The sequence below is a fragment of the Enhydra lutris genome, unplaced genomic scaffold (assembly GCF_002288905.1).
Source record: "Enhydra lutris kenyoni isolate GAN:26980312 unplaced genomic scaffold, ASM228890v2 scaffoldscaffold1, whole genome shotgun sequence".
NCBI classification, from domain to species: Eukaryota; Metazoa; Chordata; class Mammalia; order Carnivora; family Mustelidae; genus Enhydra; species Enhydra lutris.
In genome coordinates, this window is record NW_019154085.1 from 36262928 (window position 1) to 36284385 (window position 21458).

General features: G+C 40.2%; 1 protein-coding gene across 1 annotated transcript in view; it reads left to right on the forward strand.

Annotated features, from left to right (window-relative positions):
- Nucleotides 1-656: 656 nt before the first annotated feature.
- LOC111142203 (collagen type IV alpha 3 chain) overlaps nt 657-21458 on the forward strand; it is a 128153-nt gene continuing 107351 nt past the window's right edge. Inside the window, exon 1 of the mRNA XM_022495232.1 lies at nt 657-743. Within this exon, the coding sequence (XP_022350940.1) occupies nt 657-743 (87 nt within the window). The remainder of the gene's footprint in view (nt 744-21458) is intronic.

Here is a 21458-nt window from a genome sequence, read left to right on the forward strand (position 1 = left end):
GCGTCCAAATCCACGCGCGACCCGGCGGCCGGGTCTCCGCGCTTTCACCGCCAAGTGCGGCGGCTGCCAGTCCGCGGCGGGTTGAGAAGCCGAGGCGGCGCGAAGGCAGCGCGGCGGCAGCGCGGCGGGAGCCGGCAGCAGGCTGGGCCGCTGGAGTGCGGACGCCCCAGCGCGCCTCCCGCTTAATCTGGGCACGGCCGCTGGCCACTCCCCCAGCCCCGCTGAGTCGCCTCCCCAGCGCACACCCCCAAATTCTCCACCTCCGACCCGCGCCCCCCGGCCCGGCCTCAGCCCCAGGACCTTGGGAGCATCATCTCCTAACCCCTTACCCTGGATCTGCTCCCACCTGCCCCGCAGCGCAGTTTTTTCTCCCCTGCTGGGCACGATGCCCAGGTCGTTGGACATTGCCTGGTGAGTTGAAGGGGAGGGGGGACGAGGGCGGGACCTAAGCCACTTCTTCCCTCCCTTGGAGCCGCAGTCAAAAACCTCAGTGGGGAGGGACGGACGGCGTGGCTGAGCCCTACATAACCCGCCCCGGGCGGGCTGGCGAGTCGAGCTTCACAACCAGGCTCCCCAACCCGCGTCGCTCAAGGGACACGGTGGCCGCAGAGCCTGCGGGTCACTGGACACGCCGGGGCTCTGAGCGGGCGCCCACCATGCGCCCGGGGACTGCGCCCAGGCCGCCCGTGTTGCTGCGGCTGCTCCTGCTGGTGCTCCTGGCAGCGGCGCCAACGACAGGCAAGGTGAGTGATGGGCTGCGCGATACCCAGCCCCCCGTCCTGGGAAAGCGCAGGCCCCACCCGCGGGGCGCGGTCCTTGAGTCCCGGAGCGTGCGTGACTTTGGGCTCCACGCCGGTGCTGGGCGGGCAGCGTGAGGGATGCGAGCAAGCGGGCATGCCAGGGTAACAGGTGGAATGCGCTGGGGGAAAGGCTGGTGGAAGAGGAGAGGAACAAACTTGTCTGGTTCCGTGGGAGTTGAGGATAGTGGGGAAAGACCTCCAGAGGTAGAAGATGATAGATGATGATGATGGTGATAGATTAGATAGATAGATAGATAGACAGATAGATAGGGACCGAGGTCTGAGATAATGGCTAGGGATGAGAACACCCGCTCCAGAGAAACACTATGTCATACTGGTGAGTCAGAGCAGGCAGCATGGCCTGGCAGAAAGCATAGAGTGCTGGGGGACTCCCAGCCCTGACATTTCCTAGATGTCACCTCACACTGAACTCTGACCTCTCTGGGGCTTGGTTACCCCTTGTCAAAATTCACACTCCAGTGTTCTGTCGCTATTGTTGAGAAATCTTATCACTGAAAACTTAGAAATAAAACTTAGAAATAAAACTCATGTTCAGATGAATTAAGGAATCTGTCACTTTGATTTTGATCTATAATCTGAGAGATCCCAGATTCATTTAAATGCACTCCATATTTCCTATTCTTTGCAAAGATAAATTAGGTGTCCTCCAAACTATTATAACTTCTAGTTGGCTTGATTTGAACTCTTGAGAGTCAAATTTAACTTGTCAGATGCATCTGTGATTTATACACTTAAAAAGTCAGTTTGGGTGATAGTGCAGCAAAAGTTTCATTTCCAAAGATGAGCAGTTTTACAATTTCATGATTGAGATTGTGATTGGAAGTTAATAGTCACATAAATGTGTGTTACTACCATATGTAATCTACGTACTTTTTCTTTTAAATTAAGACATGAAAGATGAAGCTAAAATCCTCTTTGAGCATCTTTATACCTCTCCCCCTCCCTATCGAAAGTCATCCACTCACCACTTCATGTTTCTTTCTGGGCATTTTCTATGCATTTGGGTAGACATAAGTGGACCTACAAACAACATGTGATTTTGTTGCTATTTTTTGACATAATCGGTACCATGTTATACTCATCCTTTTGCAACCTATGGCTCTGTCCATATTATATGTGATATACATTCATCTCTCTTTCTTTTTTTCCCGTTGCATGATTTTCCACAGTATACGAATATGCTAAAGTCCATTGAAGCATCCCCATGTCAATTTACACTTAGGTTATTGAGTATTTTCCATTTTAAGGAATTTTACAATTCATGTAATCTCTTCATGTAGCTGGTTCTAACAGAAATGCACTTTGCATAGACTAGGAATGCCCAACCCAATACTTCGGGCATGGCATATTTTTTTTAAAGATTCTATTTATTTATTTGACAGAGAGAGATCACAAGTAGGCAGAGAGGCAAGCAGAGAGAGAGAGGAGGAAGCAGGCTCCCTGCCGAGTAGAGAGCCCAATGCAGGACTCGATTCCAGGACCCTGAGATCATGACCTGAGCTGAAGGCAGAAGCTTAACCCACTGAGCCACCCAGGCGCCCCAGGCGTGGCATATTAAACTCATCCAAGTTACTGTAGATTGTCTACTATCTTTAATCCAGGAGCAAATAAATACAACAAGCAAAAACCTAAAGAAAGTGTATGTTGTGGGAAGGCATGGGGCAGAGGCCCGGAGCAGTGTTTGCACATCCTTCTAGACTCCAAAGAAGAGGAGAGGTAGGGGGAGGAGACAGGGGGGAAATGAGGGGTATGTAAAGATCAGCCTGGAAAAGTGATGCTCTGTGATCATACAACCTCTAATTATGTCAATTTTTAATTATATTGTCATAGTCCCTTATTAGTTTTTACATGTAACATTATTTGTCTTGAGTTTGGTCAAATCTTAATGACTTCTTGCTGATAATACAGTTAATCCATTTGTATTCTTTTTATCATCGCTTGAAGCAAGTTTTTGTTAAAATTGATAAGAATGATCATTTCTTTTGCACCTGCTGAATTATATAAAAAGTGTTATTAGAAACCTTGAAATGTGTGTAGAGAAAAAGAATAACAAGTCAACCAGTCACTGGTCTAGGGGATGCCAGGATGGCTCTCTCCATAGGATAACTGTGGCATTGGGCAGGGGACTTGATGTCTCTGAGCCTCAAGACAGTCTCTCTGTAAAATGGGGCAATTGAAAGTTCCAGAGGGACCAGCCGGTGAGATACTGACTCAACCCAAGGGGTAGGGACCAGACTTCATTGACATTCTAGAATTCAGGCTCAGCAATGCCAGAATCCCTGCCTTCTTCAGGAGAGAAGGGGGGTGGGTGAGGAGTGGGGGGTCCAATTTCCATAAGAAATCTCTCAAACTCCAGATGTTAGCAAATAAGTCAAATTTTGGCAAAACACACTGGGTTGTTTTTTGTTTTTTGTGTTTTTGTAAAAGGCTGAACAAACCCCGGGCCAAGTAATGTGCATGTGCAGGCTGCAGTTAGCCTCTGGACGAGCATGTTTTCATCTTGGGACTGCACTAGTTAACAATACATTTTGCTCTCAATTTCTGCGGTTGTACCTCAGCAATTTCTTAAAGCAGGGAGGTAGTAGTGGCGTTGACTCCACATTCTGAGTTCCGACAGGGTGGAACTGTCCACCCACATAATTTGTTCTCAAGTACCCTCTGTGAAATCCACTGTGGTTTCAGATCTGGCTGCTCAGGGTTTCCTCAGGTTCATCGCTGGTCCTGGGCCCAGCCCATCAACCGGAAAACTGGGAGGCACATTGCTGTTGCTTCAGGACATAGATTTGGGAGATGGGCACTCTCTAGCCCATCTAGAGACCATGAACCTCGCCATGAACCCAAAGGCGAGGTTCATGGTCTGAGGTATGCTTCTACTGCTTTTTTTTCCCTTAAAATTCCAGACAAAGCAGAAACGCCGCAAGCAACTCCCAGGAGCTGAATAACAGTTACATTTTAGGGAGGATGCTTTCTCAACTGATTTCATTCTTAAATTTTAAAAAGTAAGTTGAATTGGGAAACATTCCAAAGAGACAAAAAGTAATGTAACAGTAACGTTAAGTAACCTAAAAGTAACGTCTTTCCCTTTAGGGAAAACATATGAATAAACAAGTCATACACACATTCTTTGCCCCCTCTTCTGTGTATGGTTTTGTATTTCCACACTGTGCGTGTGTGCGTATGTGTGTGTTAGTCACCACGAAAAATAAATATTATTGTTTTGTTGTCCTTCAAATGTAATAAATGGTTTCACATTAATAGGTACCTTTTGGCTCTTGTTTGTGTCAATCCATATTACGGTTTTGGATTTCATCCATGTTGATACATATAGATGTGATTCAGGCATATACATAGGATGTGATAGCTGCTACAAGTATCCAGTTATATAAATAAAGCACAGTTTATTTTTCCATCCCCCTAAACACAGGAAGTTTGTTTCCATGGTCTTCTTTCAGGAAGTTGGAATGTAACATCTTCATATAGGTACCATTGTGACAACTAGATTTTGAAAGCCTACCCAGAATGCACCTGTTTCCCTACATCCTCAGCAAAATTTGGTGTGTTTAGATGTTCATGGGCATAAAATAGTTTCCCGTTTTGACTAGTAAGTTTGTGGATCTGTTCTTATTTTAACTGGCAGTTTAGATTACCTCCGGGTGAATTGCATGGCAGCTCTTTTCCTACCAATCTCTTGTGGCCTTGCCCTTTCCGTTGCTAATAATTAGGAGTTTCTTATGTATTTGGATGCCAAACTTTTGCCATTTAAACATGCAGCAAAGATTCCATTCCATTCTCTGGTTTATCTTTTCATCTGGTTACTGGTGTCTTAACATATAAAATTTTTTTCACTATACTCTCAAACTTGTTCATTTTTTCTGGACATTTTGTGTTTTGTGCCTCGTTGAAGTAATCCTTTTCTTCCCTGAGATTATGAAAATGTTCTCTTACCTTAAAAAAAAAAAAAGAATGTTTTACAATTTAACTCTTTTGCATTTGGGACTCTTAATCCTGGAATTATTTTTCTACTTAACTGATATGATTTTATCTTTTTCCATATAGATGACAAATTGTCCCAACATTATTTATTAAACAGTGCATTCTTCCCCTTACTGTTTTGCAGTGTTGTATCTGCAAGCTTGTGTACCAATCACTCATTCATAAATGGGTCTATTTGTATTCATTTATGGGACCTTTTATTTAGGGCTTTCACTTCTCATTATTTTTTAGAGCTTTCTGTTTCTTTAATTTCTCAATATTTTATATTTTCAGTACTATTGTAAATGGTATGTTTTTTTTTTTCAAGATTTAATAGCCTTACTCTCAAAGATATAGCAAACTGGGTGAATTCTATATTTTGACCTTAATTAAGCAACTTTAAATAGTTCAAATGTATTTAAGACTAAAAACTTCCCCCAAATATTGCTTTAACTATATCACACACATTTTAATAAGCACTCTTTTAGCATAATTACATTCAGACTCCTTTCTAATTGATTTCTTCATCTATGGGTTATTTACATACTTATTTCTTAATTTCCAAATGTAGATTTTCTAGTTAAATCTTTTTTAATGAAATTATGATAGAGATGATATTCTGTCTTCAAATATATATGTATATGTATATATATATGGTCAAGATTTCTTAATCATGTTATTAAAATTATTTGTGCCCGTGTATTTTTTATGTATCCTACTCAGTGGTTATTTAATTTGATAGTCTATAGTTTTCATCAAATCTTCAAAATTCTCAGACATTCCCGTTTTATACTTCTCCTTCCCCACTGTCTCTACTCCTGAAATTCTTAGGATGCATCCTGGACCTTCTTGTCTTCACCTCCAGTTCTCCTAACTTCTTATAACAGAGACCCTTCCTATGCTTCTTGGATCCTCTGGGCCCCACCGTCCTCCTGGGCTTTGGGCACTGACTTACCCCAGCTGCCAACCTGGCCACAGACTTTGCACAATGGAACAGTCTGTGGTTCCTCTAGACTCTACTCATGGCTCCCTGTTGTCCTTTAGATGTAGGGTATTAACCCCTGTGGGACAAATCTTGGATGTGTGGGCAATGGAAGCTATTGCACAAATTCTCTTCTCCTCATGGAAGAACTGTGGTTAGAAGTGCAGAGCTTCACCCAGACTCTCCATGAGACCAGTCATCAGCTGGACTTGAGACCACGCAGTAGCACATCCAACTTCTGTCCCAGGCACTACTTCTCCCATGTCACACCCTGTGAAGCCATCTCATGTCTTTCTTCCAATTTTTAATTCCCTCTTCTGCTGTTTGTAAGTTTCAGTAGATTTTTTAGTCTATGGTAATTTTCAGTAATGAAAAAGAACTCTGGATGGAACCATTAGACGTGGTTTATAGCCCCAGATTTATTTATTACCAGCTTTTACATTTTTGTCTGAATTTCTTGACCTTAAAATGGAAGTAAGAAACTGACCTCAGGTTTGTTTTTTGTTTTGCTTTTTTTTTTTTTTTTTGACTTCAGGTTTTAATGAGGATTCAGTGATTTAATACACATAACACATACTTTTACCATGCCTGTCACATAGTAATCATTCAATAATGTTAACTATAATTATTTTTATTCATTAAATTTTAATTTCAGTGGCTATTCTAGAAGTCCTTTTTGGAGTCCAAGTCTGGGTTTGGTTTGGTTTGGTTTTGTCTTTTTTATTTTTTTTCTTTTGTAGATTTCCCCTTTATCTTATGCCTTTAATCACTTTACATATACTCTATACCCAATCCCTTTCTGATTGTTTTTCTATGATTTCAAGGTCGGGTCTGTCCTGTGTCTTCTGTCTATTATCACCCATGGGGAGACCATGTGAATGAGAAGTTTGGGGAAAATAAAAGCCTCCTCTGTCATCACTCAGCCTGCCCCACCCCCTCCATTTCACCTCATTGCTCACAGATTGGAGCTGTTCTGCCCTGGGAGGGAAAAAAAAAGAACAAAGTAGTTCTGTGACTCCCAGAGAATTTTTTCCCATTAGAATAGACTTACATCCTAACGGTTTGGGAGGATGGAGGGCACCAAACATGTTTCCTTTTGTCTTCTCAGGGCCACCCTCCTCCAGGCCCTCCCACTGCCAATTTCCTCCAAACATTCTGACTTCCATTAGATGAGGTGGGGGTCAAGGTCAACAACAGCAAAACCACCAACTTTCTCTCTCAGCCTCCTCTCCCTCTCTGACGCGGGCTTTCCTCCTTGAACATTTCTCTGGGCTTATAGTAGTTAGTTTGCTTTCAGACATGATCCTTGGAAAAACTGAATTAAATAAAGTCTGTCTTTGCATTTCCCTTAGAACATCTGCCCTATTATGGAGAGCACAGCCGCAACTGTCTAGTGTAAACTGTGAGTGAGGATAATTCTGTGAAATATTGCAATTGATGAAAACCCTCAAACCTGTCAGTGTCTGATTCCGACAACAGGGCTGTCTGGTTTGCAAATGCCCTGTGGTTCTTCATCCGTGTGCGTCTGACCTGCTCATGCTGTGGCCTTCAGCCAAAAAGCTTACACCCGCCACGGAGTAAAAGATTTTCCAAGATCAGTGAAAACACGTGGTGCCCAGAGCATTTTTGTTTTACAAAGTTTACATCTGGCCCCCGCCTAGACTTTTTAATCATAACAGACTTTCACTGTAACTTACTTATTTCACCTCTGTTTTCAGTTTCAGAAAGTAAGGAAACTGAGATCATATCAACTTCTTAACAGAATAGACATTTTCCCTCTCAGCCCTCCCACTGTGGCCTTGACCAGTTACTTAATCCATCCGAGATGTCTTCATCTCTAAAAATCAGATAAGAAAGCCTCTCACTCCTTGTTCTATGTTTATCTCACAAGGTATCTCACCGGCTCTTGTCTTCTGGAAGCACCCATGTCAGTCTTTTCAGCCTTCTTGGGGTTCCTAGTGCAACTGCCAGCTGAGGCCTTTGGCTTCAGATATATTTTCTAGCCAAGGCTGAACGAAAGTACATTGGCTCTACTATTTTACACTGTACATGCCCTCAAAAGTTCAGATAAACGAACATCAGTGTCCACATCATGCAATAGAAAATTGTGAGCCATACCAATGAGCCACATATTTAACTCTAAGTTTCTCAGTAGTCACATTAAAAAAATAAAAAGAAACAGGTAAATTAACTTGAATATATTTCACTTATCCCAGTGCATCCATAATTTTATAATGTCAGCATGTAATCACTAGTAAAAATGCTAATAGATATTTTACAATCTTTTTTATTTCATATTAAGTTTTTAAAATCTGGTATCTATTTTGCCTTTCCAGAACATCTTAATTCAGAGTATCTACGTTTCTATTGTCTATAGCCACAGGTGACTACCATCTTCGATAGTGCAGACCCACATACACGGTGTCCGGATAGGAGCGGGAGATACAGCCCATAAGGTCATATCTCTGAACAGAACACATTTTGTTTGCTGATTTGTCATAGGAAATAAACATACTGTCAAAATGACAAACTTTAGGGGCACCTGGGTGGCTCAGTGGGTTAAAGCCTCTGCCTTTGGCTCAGGTTATGATCCCTGGGTCCTGGGATCGAGCCCCGCGTCGGGCTTTCTGCTCAGCAGGGAGCCTGCTTCACCCTCTCTGTCTGCCTGCCTCTCTGCCTACTTGTGATCTCTGTCTGTCAAATAAATAAATAAAATCTTTTAAAAAAATGACAAACTTTAATTAAAGACAGCAAGTCAGCATGGACGATGCCTAATGTCTGTGCAACTCTTTCTCCAGAAAGCTTAGATATTGACCTTGACTAAAGTGCCTAAAGCTGCACAAACTACTTTGTACACTTTTAATTAGATTGCCCCATTATCAAAATATGAGTAAGTTGTACACTTGAAGAGTGGAAAGAAAATCACACTAGTAAACATTTGCAAAAGGAAAGGAGAAAAGGAGAAATATACTGGAAACTGACTTGCCTTTCATCTGAAACTATAAACTAAGTTATCACTACAGTCTAGCCAGGCAAGAAGTTTAGTGTTCCTTTAAACAAGTTACTTCCGAAAGAATCTGTGCTTTTCTTATTTCTAAATGATGATACCTTCTCTATTGCAGAAAAAGTACTCACCAGGATCCACAGTTCTTATGGTCTAGTTACAATTATTTTGTTGTTATTATTAAAATCAGGAAGGAGATAATAGGACAGAAATATAGGCATGTGGACTGGGTATTGGAGATTCACTGATAAACAGTCTGCGTCCCTGGCCATTCAGAGCTGGGAGTCCAGGGGAACGGGGTGGGGGGGTGGCGGGGCGGGGAGACAGCAGCAGCTCAGTAAATGAACATAACCATAGATTGGGGTACCTGCTGGGAGAGAATAATGTGGTGATGGATAAGGAAAACATTTACCTTAGCTAGAGGTCCTTCGGGACAACCTGTCTGAGGAACTGGCTCGCAGCCTTACATGGAGGCTGAGGAATGTGGAAAGTGCTGAGGAATGTGACTCAGGCCCAGGCCTCTCCAGAGGGGAGAGAGGTGAGACGCTTCTGATGTTACGGCTCCTGGGTTGTCAAAGAATAAAACCAAGACCAACAGAAGTTTTAGAAAAAGAAAAAGAAAATGTTGCATTTATTTACTCATTATGAGGAAATACATATTCTGGGTATTTTGCTAAAGGTGGGCTGGGGATGGGATGCCCCAGAGGGAGACAGGCTCATGGTGGTTGCACTGATTAAGGAGGGGAAACTGCTCCCTGGGTAACCTGAAATAAGTCCACAGGATCGTATGTGGGTGACCACCCTATCATTTTAATGTTTGCACTTAACAGATTAAAATTTTAACAAAAAAGAGACAATGTAGTGTACTTATGCTATTCAAAAGACAGTTGTTGCATTAGCAATGGATGAGTAATGAATTCACACTGTAACTTTGTAATGGGCCCACGTGTAAAGTGATGTGAGGAAAATGTTCTTCTTTCATCCTTGTGGGCGTGTCTGTCATCCTTTTCTCAACCTCACTGGGACAGGTTTGAATTTGTCAGATGTGGCTTTGAGGCCTAGGGCCTTGTCCCATCTGAGCCCTTGTCCCAGCTGAGAAGGTCCTGGGCCAGAGAGGGCTCCAAGCTGGGGAAGAATGAAACCCAGCAAAGGCCATGCCAGAAGGAGGTGAAGAGCTCCTCACTCAGAGGACCTACAGCACCAGCTTCCTCTCCTGGTGGGTGCTGGTTAGCAAGGCAGAAGGTCCTGTCGAGCCCTTCTCCAAACCCACTCCAACTGAAATCTGCATACTGACCAGGTCCCCAGGAGATTCCATTCCTGGATATGTTATTGTCTGAGAACTGTGCCAGCCTTGGTAGGGACTGTAAAGTTCTCCTAAGGTGTAGAGGGATGGCACTGCATTTCAAAAGAATGGCGACATAATCTCTATTTTAAAGACTTGTATGACTGACACATGGAGAAGACTGACTGTTCTCTTTGGGAACCCAGCCTAGGTAAAGGAGAGGTTACAGAGCGGGAAGCAAGTCTTGGTGGTGCTTCTTTTTTTTTGGATTTTGTTGGCTTGGCAGTCAGAGAGAAATGGAGGAGAACAACAGAGAAGTTGTTCAATCTGTCCCTGTTAATTGATTCAGTGCAATTAACTTGATAATGATATATGCAATGAGAGGAGGGTTAAAAATCCAGTCTGGTGCCCTGTACATACAGTATCAGGTTGTCAAAAAAATATTTCCACACATCATTGTAGGTAGTATATATGTGCATTGCATATGCACATATAAATAACGCATTTAAGGAGTATTTCATAGAATCATATTTTGGTATTATTGCAATGAGTTAATTGTTTTTTTAAAAAGTGTAATCCTAACTGTATAAAGATCTTTTATTTTTCTGACAGTTTTGAGGAAAGTTAGGAATTTTCCATTTTTAATCTTTAAGATTGATGTTTGTTAATTAGATAGTATCTCCAACTTCGTTTCTTAGAGAAGTGATCCCAATGTTTAAAAAGGAGTTCAAGTGTATTTAGAAACCTTGGGAGATTTGTCATTATGTAGACAAAACAGTCAGGTCACTGGATTTTTTTCCCACCAGGATATTTTGTTGTTACATGAACTTCTCAAGGAAAAAGTTCTACAAGGGGAACATCAAGAAATCTGCAATATTTTCCCTTGAATCAAATGTCAAAGTATATCTGCAGAGGCCCAAAACAACAAGGTTAATACTTATCTTCCTTGTTTAACTAGATGATAGGATAATTTTATTCTGTTTATTTATGTATGATATCAGGAATGCTGAAGTGTTCATTCACATGCTAGCTTTAAAAAAAGTTTCCTGTGTTGTGCAAAATCTGGAAAATATTTAAAACTACCAAAAGAAATTTAAAAATAGAAATGATCCATAATCGTATTACCCATAGATGACCACTATTCTCTATTCTCTATGGGATTATTTCTTTTTTATTCTACTCTTTTCACCTAACAATGGACTGGAAAAAAATTTCTGAGTTGTTAATTATTACAGGTATATCTCTAAATGTCTACAGAACACTTCATTGTAGGTTGGTACTATAACTTATTTAGGTAATACCCTTCTGTTGAATTTTGGGGGTATTTCCCGTTGTTTAGAAATAAAGCTATAATGGAACTCCTTGAAGACTAACATTTAGTAAAATCATATTTTAAGTAATTGTGTATGGAGCTGCTTTCTTACCAAATGTCTGGTTTTGTGCATTTCTGAATAAGATGGCAAAGTAGTATCATTCCTGATTAACTGGTAAGAGTCTGAACCAAGAAAACTCATCAGATTTGTAGAGAAAGTAGGTTTAGAATTGGGAGTTCTGGTTATTTGGGCTTTTAGTAGGACTCTTTCTTACCAAAACTTCCCGGATGATCAAAAAGGAGTATCGGATATCACTTTATTCACTATTTAAATAATTAAGCACTATTTGAAATAAGATTGGTTTTTAAAATGTTTTGGTTTTTCAGAAAGAATAATTTCTTAAACTGTTATCCTATTACAATCAACACATCAATGCAATACTTTACTGAAGTATTGAAAAAGTCTAGAAGAAGTCTGCGGTCTAGAAAAAGTTTAGCCCAGTTCCATGTTGCTTCCAATACTGATCCCCTGGAAGACAGGTGTTCTATCTTATGCCTCTTTATTATTTCAGCTGTTGGCATAACAGCTCTTGGCATGACTACTAGTAATCCTCAATGAAGGTTTATGGATTTGGACCAACATTTTATTTTAAAAACTAAATCTAAAAAGGCAATAAAGAATTAGTAGATTCTCGAATCCTTTGGCACAAAAATAAAAACAAAAAATATTTTTCAGGTGAAATGTTGAATGTTTCGCCCACTGATTCAGCTAGATGCTGGGGAAAAGGTGGGAAAAACCAACATGGTCCCTCCTGCCCTCACGGAGAATGCCCCCAGATGAGGGCTTTAGATAAATACACAGAAAAAAACAATAAAATCAGATATGCTATAACAGGCCAGATATAGAAAAGCAAAATTTGGGTGGAGTTGAGAAGGAATAAAGATCGGTTAAATGTCCAGAACAGTGAACATGTGGGCTTTATTGTGTAATGGCAATAAATCATGTAACGACAATAGAGCCAGAAAGTAGTAAGATTTCAGTGGCTTGAAAAACGCAGCTTATCTTCAAAATAAGGAACTTAAAAATGTTGGAATGAGTACAGAACGTAGCGTGTAGAGTTACTGGCAGTTGGTCCTTCTACCTGCTTCCAGCCTCCACCCCTGGCAGAGCCCTCATCAGCATTCAGTTAGTAGAGCCCCAGAGTTTACACACATGGGTAGGATTCTCCTTATTTCGCCATGTTAGACAAAAGCAATCCACAATCCTTTCCAAAAGGGGGGAAAAAACCCAAAAACAAAAACAAAAGCAAAACTAAGAACAGTAGTATATCTGAAATCTCATGAGATAAAGATCCAATGGATTAGAAGCCAGACTGCATGCCCAAGGAAGGGCCAACACTCTTTAATGCCTACATCCTCTGAAGAGGTCCACCAAGAAGTGAACTGATTGAGTACTGCATGTGCCCATGGCCGTGCCCATGGAATATTCCGAGCTCCTACGCACTGTGACCTGCTCAGGCCTTTCAGAGATAGAACATTCAGAGCCTACGTGACCCAAACAAGCAGTATCCCCAGACCCCAGGAAAACAGTCATGGAGACAAGGACATCTGAGACACCTCACTATCTGAGAGTCATTGTTGGGACAGTTGAGGCAAGTCTCTTGAATTGCCCTCAATCATAAAATATGGCAGATAAAACCAATCCCTCCTATCTCCATAAATCACTTAACCAAACACATTTGGCATTCTACAAATGCCAAGCAGTATTGAGACAGGAATGAGTTTCAATATCAGAAAAGCAATAGTCCAAACGTTTCTTGTGTACATTTAATTCTCCTGTTATTTTGTGACTCAGTATCAACTTCCTGGAATGTATTAAGGAGTTTCTTATTTTCAAAAATACTATTCAGTGCATCCTTTGCTGCTGGCATTTTCTAATAACATTATTTGGAAGCATCAGCAGAAATGGCATCCTCCCTGAGCACTGTCCCCATTAAAAAATGAACAGTGTGTTTACCTTGCACCACCCCATGTCAATACTGTTTCTAAAACTCATCCAGTGATTTCATCACTTTCATGGTGACTTTCCAAGCACCTCGCCTAAAATACCTGTTAATTAAAGAGATAATGCTGGGGAACATTTAATAGTCATAATTTGGTCCTTTCTTGTCTTTTTCAAATATAGGCTTTTTGGCACAGATTTAGAAGAGATGCAACCAGTTTTGATACACAGTTTGTCCCTCAGCTCCCATTAATGTGTCATGGGCAGCCAAGGGTTGAAAGTGTAAATTCACCAGCTGCACAGTCCCTGAACACCTTAAGTACAGTGCACTATGCTAAGGAAACTCTTGAAATACCCTCTAAACAGGATGGCTCCTTGGGAAGTTTGATAATGAAGCCGCTGGAACTAATTATCAGACTAACCAAAAATATTTTTTCTATGTTGATCTTTTTTTCCTAACAATAAAAGTAATCTGTGCCCATTTGTGAACATTCAAGATATATAGACGAGTACGTTTTTAAAAAGCACTCCTAGTCAAAGAACCCAGGGGTAGCCAGTGTTAATCTTTTGTTATATTTGTTATAAAAATGAGATCATATAGTATAAGGTGTTTTGTATCCTGCTTTTTTGACATTATATTATTATTTTTTCATATTATTAAACATCTTCTACAAATAATTCCATACTATGCCATCATGTTTATATACTGATTAGGTTTATTTAACCTAAATTTTTGATATTATAAACAAAGGTATGATGAATTCTTGCCCATGTACCTTTTTAAAAGATTTTTATAGTAAAATTATTAACTAGATCAACTGGTATAATTTTTTTCTTTTTTTATACCACAAATTCTACTTGTCAAATGATAGGCATAGTTTTAATACTGGTAAGTAGGAAAAAAAAATCAAGCCAAATGCTATCTTGTAAATATAACTAGAAATAATATTTTGATATATACTCTATTGTCTTTTTTTTTTAACTTAATCCAAAATATTGTTTGGTGTATGACCTGAGCCAAGGATCTAAATTTTTAAAATTTCCCAAACTAGTCAATTTCCTAAACATTAGTTTTATAATAATTTACCTGTTCCCCTATTGACTTCTATTGATCTTAGCTCCACTCAAGAATGAATCAAAACAACATCTTGAATAGAGCCACGATTTTTTTGGGACACAGAGCTGATGATGAGATGCATGGCTAATGGCCACAAAAAAAAAAGAAAAATGGGGTTTACCAGTTGTTTAAATCGTTACAGACCTAGAGTCAGTGTAGCATTAGATAGATTAAAGACTCTTGCCTCAATCAGTTTACCATTTCTCAGTGCTCCCTCATCCCTTACTCTTAGCTCTGCATCTGGAAGGGCGTGGTTCAAAGACCCCCACTAGTCATTACTATATGACACCCCATTACTATATGACCCCATTAGATCATTCCAGTCATTTGGAGAAAATAGACCATTTCCAATCAATAAGCCTAAGAGCATTTTTTTTTTCTCTCCCAGCATCATTCCATCTACCTCATCTCCTTTTGCTTTTTTCATCCATTTTTATGACTTACCAGCAGATGACATTCGGACCTAGAATCTCTTACTCTTTTTCTAGTTTTCAATTTTGGTTTTAGTTTAGTTTTCAATTTCTATTTTTCAATCCCAACATTAATGGGAGCTGAGGGACACTGTGTGCCAAAACTGGTTGTATCTCTTCTAAATCCATGCCAAAATGCCTGTATTTGAAAAAGATAAGAAAGGACCAAATTATGACTATTAAATGTTCCCCAGCGTTATCTCTACTTGTTCAATTTGGCTTAAACCAGGCATCAAAATCAAGTTGATTTCCTATGTCAAGTTGAGCAGTAACTTAATAAGCATTATTGAATAATCTCAGTAGATTGAGTAGTGGCTACGTTACAATCTCAGAAGCAAATATGGTTGCAGAAAAAAAAAGTTGAAATGAAGAAAAGACCTTAAGACCCATAGAGGGGGTAAAGGAGGAAAATGTTGGAAATTTGACCACACCTATCACAACAAAACACTACCTGGACCCCTCTTGAACCTCATCACACATACTACTCATGAGCCCTTTATTTAATCAGGTTAGCATGAATGCAATGCATTTAACATTCTCTGATATAAAAACAGAAGACTAATACCAAGTACTCTCAACATCCACCACTAGCATACTGTAAATGATTTACTTGGGAATCTATTTCAGTACAGTTCACCTTCAGAAAGGGGCTGTCAGAAAAGCTTCACAAGAGCCAGACTTGTTTTCACATATGAGACTGCTGTCCTTTTTCATTTGGATAAATCACTGACTTGGGCTAGAGTGGGCTCTTTGTTGTTGTTGTTATAAGTTTTTCTTGGCCTAGAGTTTTCCTGTTTATTCATTATGAGGAAGAGCAGTGCTTTGTGTTTCTAACATTGGAGGGGTAGTTCCTAATTCTACAGGCACGTTGAAGATGATGGTGTTCATCAAAACGACCACAGTGAGCCACGGCCCAGAGGTGGTCTGCAGTGGTCTGTATCCGGGGCCTTCTGGAGAAAAACAATTGAACAAAGTCATACATTAAATAAAATCAAGGGATTCTTATTTCCAATTATATTTTCTCCCTGAACTCTTAAATCCTTCATTTTTCACCATTTTTACTAGGAGAACCCTTTTCCTTGTGCACAATTTTTTTTTCACAAACTTATTTAAGAAGATAGTTAGAAAGTCAGTCCTTATATAACTCACTCCACCAAGAACTAGCTGCATGTCCGTGGCTAATTTTGTTGAGCTTTGTTTTTCTTATTTATAAAAAGGGGATAATAATATAGTGTATAAGTTCATATATATGATAATGATTAAATATGATAATGTCTATAAAGGCTTAGCACCGTGCCTGACATTTTAGGAGCTCAGTTATGTATTGCTGGCGGTGAGAGGTGGTATTTAGTAATATTCAATCAAAGCAACATCTGGGTTTTTACCTACTAGAACTCTGCAGTCGAAAGTCTTTCATTTTCAGTCTTTTATGGCACACCTGGGAGATCAGTAGGGCTATTCATTTTTTAAAATGGGATTCTAATAGTATCACAAAGTAGTTGTCTTAATTGTTTATATCAGCTTGCCAACAGGAATAAACATAAATTAAATTAGAATTGTTCCTCGTGACATTGTACTCACTGACATTGGATTTTTGAAAGATCTGACTTTTGAACATACGTGAAGTCATTTTTGCGTAAATAGATTCTCAAGGGTTCTGCATTTCCAAAGGAAGTAGAGTGGTTCTATTTCTCTGCTTGCTTGCTTGCTTTGCCATTTTTAAAAAATTTGGAAGTACATATATAAACAGCTTGAATTATTCTGCCTAAAATAAGCATTTGGGGCCAGAGAGCCCAGGATAACAGTGACCAGCATAAGAACAGGGTGAATCTGGGGAATTTCTGAGAAACTGACGACCCAGGAACATCTGAATGTTCCCAGCAGAGACCAGAGAAAAGGAGTGTGTGGGAGTAAGGGAAATAAAAATCAGAAGGCTCACTGGAATTCATTTGACTTCAGACTTTAGGTCAGGACAGGTAGAAGATTGACTCAAACTTGGTGGTTATCAGAACTGGCCAGAAGGACCTAAACAGAGAGGAGACAGTGAGTCCAAGGTCAAAAGGCAGGCACACGGAAACCAGGTGACCCCAGAAAACAGAATGCAATGGACATCTGCTTTTTCCCCCCGACCTCTCCCCTGTCCCTCTCTGATGGTAGCATGTTGATTTTACTTTAGGGAACTATCATCCCTTCATTGCCAAGGGCGTGGGCACATGACCTAAGCTGAGCCAGTAAGTGCCATCCCCCAGGAATTTGGATCCTCAACTGAAAATGCAAGGAGCTTATTTATCCTGACAGCAGTGCCCTGAAAAACTTTCCGTAGTTTTTGTACCTTGATCCTCATAACAGCCCTGAGGCTGGTCTTTTCTGATGCCTGTTTATTTAACTTTTCTTCAACTTCTGTGTGCTGCCCCATGTCATTCCAACAAATTCCTCTTTTATCATTGAGTTAGCCTAAATAATTTCTGTTGCTTGCCACCAAAGAACCCTGGCAAGGATTCAGGAATCCAGACACCAGTCTGGCCGGCAGAACTGGTGGGTCAGCAACCTTCTCCCCTGGCCAAGAAGCCTCTTATATTAACATGTGAGGAGAGAGTTCCCCTCAGGAGCAACAGATTCAGGCCAGCAAGTGCACATGGGTGAACTCTTGCTAGGAAACTGATCTGGCAGTTACCCAAGATGGACTAGGGGAATGTGAGAACTGAGTTACTGGTTAATCATTGCTTATCACCAAATTATGAGGCACTTTCTGTTTTGAATGTCTCTAGTAAGAGTGCCAGACCAGGTAAAAATCAAGATTGACTCAATCAATGTGTAGAAGAAATGGTAAATATTGAACTATTATGTCTTCCCAGAAGATGTAACTTGGAATTACTGCTTGACTTAGACCTTCATCAAGGTAACCCCGCTCATCAGCTTGGTTTCAGCCCTCTCTCTGCCTTGCTCATCCAGGCCCCTCAAGAAGTTATGGTCCTTGCCTTTTCTACCAAGAAGGATCCGGTCAAAATTTTTGCTACACTCCACCTTTAGGGATTCATTTCTAAGTCTCTTGTCATGAAATACGTCTTTCACTTTATGAGGTCTGTCTTTTCTTCTCCAGCAATATTTGTGTTTTTTTCAGCTGCTTTAAATAATTTAACTTGAACATGTTTCAAGTTCATACACAGAAACATACAAACCAGATAAAGCATTTTAAGTATGTAAAAAAGTCTAATCCTGTTCTTTTCATTATGCACATTTTGGAAAAATTCTCTGTAAACTGGTGTACACATTCTTGACCCTTACTCTGCATAGCTGTCTCACTGAACTTTTGACAGTAGGTTGAAATTGTTTTTTTAGAAGTGGATTTGGTCAAATTATAAAAAGTTAAGAGCTCTGGCCAAGTGCAAGGTTTGGTTGATCTTTGATTAAATGAAGAATGGGTAGCTTGAGGTGATTTGCCACAGGGCTCTCAGGGATCACCCCAGGTAGTTAGTACATGGTGCTGTTAGTCAGTATACAAAGATCACATAAAATATCATAAGGACTGGTTGACATCTAGCAGTCTGAGGGAAAGCCAGTCCTACAAGTCATCTTTGCTCTTATGTATATGGCAAATCAGTCATTACTACTGGAGGAGCTATATAAATATAAGTTTAAGATACTCTGTTCATCTTCAAATGTGGAAGGAATAGATTTCATTTTATGTATCATACAGTACACCAGTTTCCCTCTTTTATACATAAATGGCCCTTTTGAGACCAGAGGGTAAGGCCCTCCTCCATGGATCATTATGGTCCCCTCAGAAAAGGAAGACTATTCCATCATTTGACAAGAAAGAAGTAAAAAGAGAAGTTAAATTCATAAGGAAAGCCTTAGACTAATTCTTAAACTTTAGTCTGTAATAGTCCTTTGTGGGACTTATTTTAGAATGTAGATTTCCTGACAAAATACTCATGGTGTGGCCTAGGAATCTTCACTCATCACATCTCAGATGATTCTGGGACAAGAGGTCCTTCCAACTCTCTTGTAGAAACACTGCCTCAGACTGATGGGAGAGAGGGAATGCCTGCCTCTCTCTGGGCCTCATCCTCCAGAGCCTGGAATCCCAGACCAGTCACTGAAAGAGTTCCCACAGTTGAACAAGTCAGCCTCTCCTACAGAGGGTCTGCTCCACATTGGCCAGGGAGGACTCTAGCAAAATAGGAGCGTGGTCCATACAAGGAAAATCACTGTGACTGGTTTTGTGTTAGTTATTCCTTTGGTAAAGATTTTTAGAGGAGGGAGAAGGGAATATTTGATATGACTTCTACTATATGTTCAGGCCTCTACTATATATCTCCATCATTCTGTTATTGTTAGAACTGACTGACATCAGGCATATTACATAGAAGTAAGTCAAACAATGTTGGCTGTTTTGATAGTGATGTTGGTTGATGATGATTGTCCATCAGTGATGACTATGATGACAACCATGGTCTCTGCTGCCCAACTAGGAATTCAGGGGAGGATGTGGTATCAATCCCTCTCCCCCAAGCTAGTTTTTTATGTTGGTATCAGTGCTTCTAGTCTCACAGTGAGAGACATTTCAAGGGGAATTTGACTTTGATTGACCCCAAAACAAAGCTACAAAATCAAGCTACTTCTTCTTGCAAGGAGATTCTTCCTCTCTACCAATGTAGGATGATCTTGAGTTGGGTTTTATTAAGGGAGCAAGCAGGCTCCCCTGTTCGTAGATTTTAATATGATTGGTATGCCATGGGAGGAGTGTAGACCATGCATTTTTGAGAGATATTCTATAAGATAAATGTCCTTGTTTCAGGACACAAGGGAGAATATGAGAGGTTCTCTTCCTAATTCTTTTTCATATGTCAGCTTTGAGAATCTTTTTAATATTTATCTTATAGATTCACTTTGCCACATATTTATGTTAATTATTTGGTTGTGTTTTGGACAATGTGAAATATATATGCATCCATGTAACACATTGTGTAACAATTATACTTGTGAAGGTTGAAGAAAAATACAATTACTTTAGTTGGAAACAAAAACTAGTGTTTCAGGTAGAAGCTGAGTGCTTACAACATGACAGGTACTGAGCTTGACGCTAGGCACTACCATCTATTGAATTCTCTGAGCCCTATGTTAAATAAAACATTAAAAAATACAAAACAAAACAAACAAAAAAACCTAGTGTTTCGTTGTCAGTGTAATTCACTATATAAAACAGATGCATTTTAGAAAAGGCTCCAGGCAAATGTATATTCAAAAATCCAACTGTATTGTTAAATTAACTTATATCTTCAAAGAAGTTTTGAACACATCAAGAAATAACTAAGAATCAGCCCCATATTTAGTATTCACTGTATCTTTAACACACTTGGCAGAAAACTTAAATAATACATTAATACAAGCAATGCAGAGTCAAAATGTAGAGAAAATGAAAATTTAGTTCTTGATTATATCATACATTTAGATGCTTGTCAACAGGACAGAAAATTCCACCAGGAACAACTAGTTAGAAACTACTTGGAACAACTCTTCTCATCGAAGGTCTTCTCACTTATTTCACATTTCCCAGATATTTTCAGGACACATACCCAAACTGCAGGTGAGGCAATGCATTGCATTTCTTCTGTCCTGTAATCCAGGTGCCATAATGTCTTTAAAAGTTCAGAACACCTTCCTCAGCATAGCAGAATAATTCCCCATCTTTTTCATGAATCAGGGATCCCAGCAACCATTCAGATACTGAGTTACCAAGATGCCAAATGGGTTCTTCTGTAAACTGAGAAAATGGGAGGAAGGATGGGAGTAAGGCTGGGGGGATGCTGGTGGTCACACCACTCTAACTGGGATGAGATTGGTAAATCTGGCAGGGCTTTTGCACAAATGGGCTTTGAACTGTGTGGCCATGCCCAAGAGAAAGTATGACAGCAAGGAATTGTTGTGTACAAACCACTTGAGTCCACGTGCTGTTTTGGATATCTCTATCTAGAGGAGTCTTTTTGATGTGGAACAGAGATTCTTCTGATATCTCAAGAAAAGTTTTTGGTAGGTATACACACCCACCAATAAAAGAAATTGGAATCTAAGTCTTGAGGCAGGTCTCATGGATAATGGAAGTTACTGTAGGAATATGCATGTTTATTGACCAGTTATCTCATTGTTCCTTCAACAGCAGGAATTGTAACAACTCAGTAGAAGTTTCTGTTTCTGTCACTTCTGCCCCAGCTAACCAACAAGCTCATTCCCTAACTCGTGTGTCCTATCTCATGTCTTCTGCTCATTCACTTCTTTTACCAGATTGACTCCCTTCTGCCTTCTCTCTGTTGGTCTGGGCATCCACTCCAACTACCAAGCACCTAATTCCCCACTTGAGAGAGAATTTTATTGGTCCAGCTAATCATACCATCTTCGCCTGTATATAGCTTTTGGGTCAGGACATGGCACAGGACAACAGACTCATCTACTTGGCTCACTCAGCTGTGCCCAAGGATTCAGTCCATGACAAACT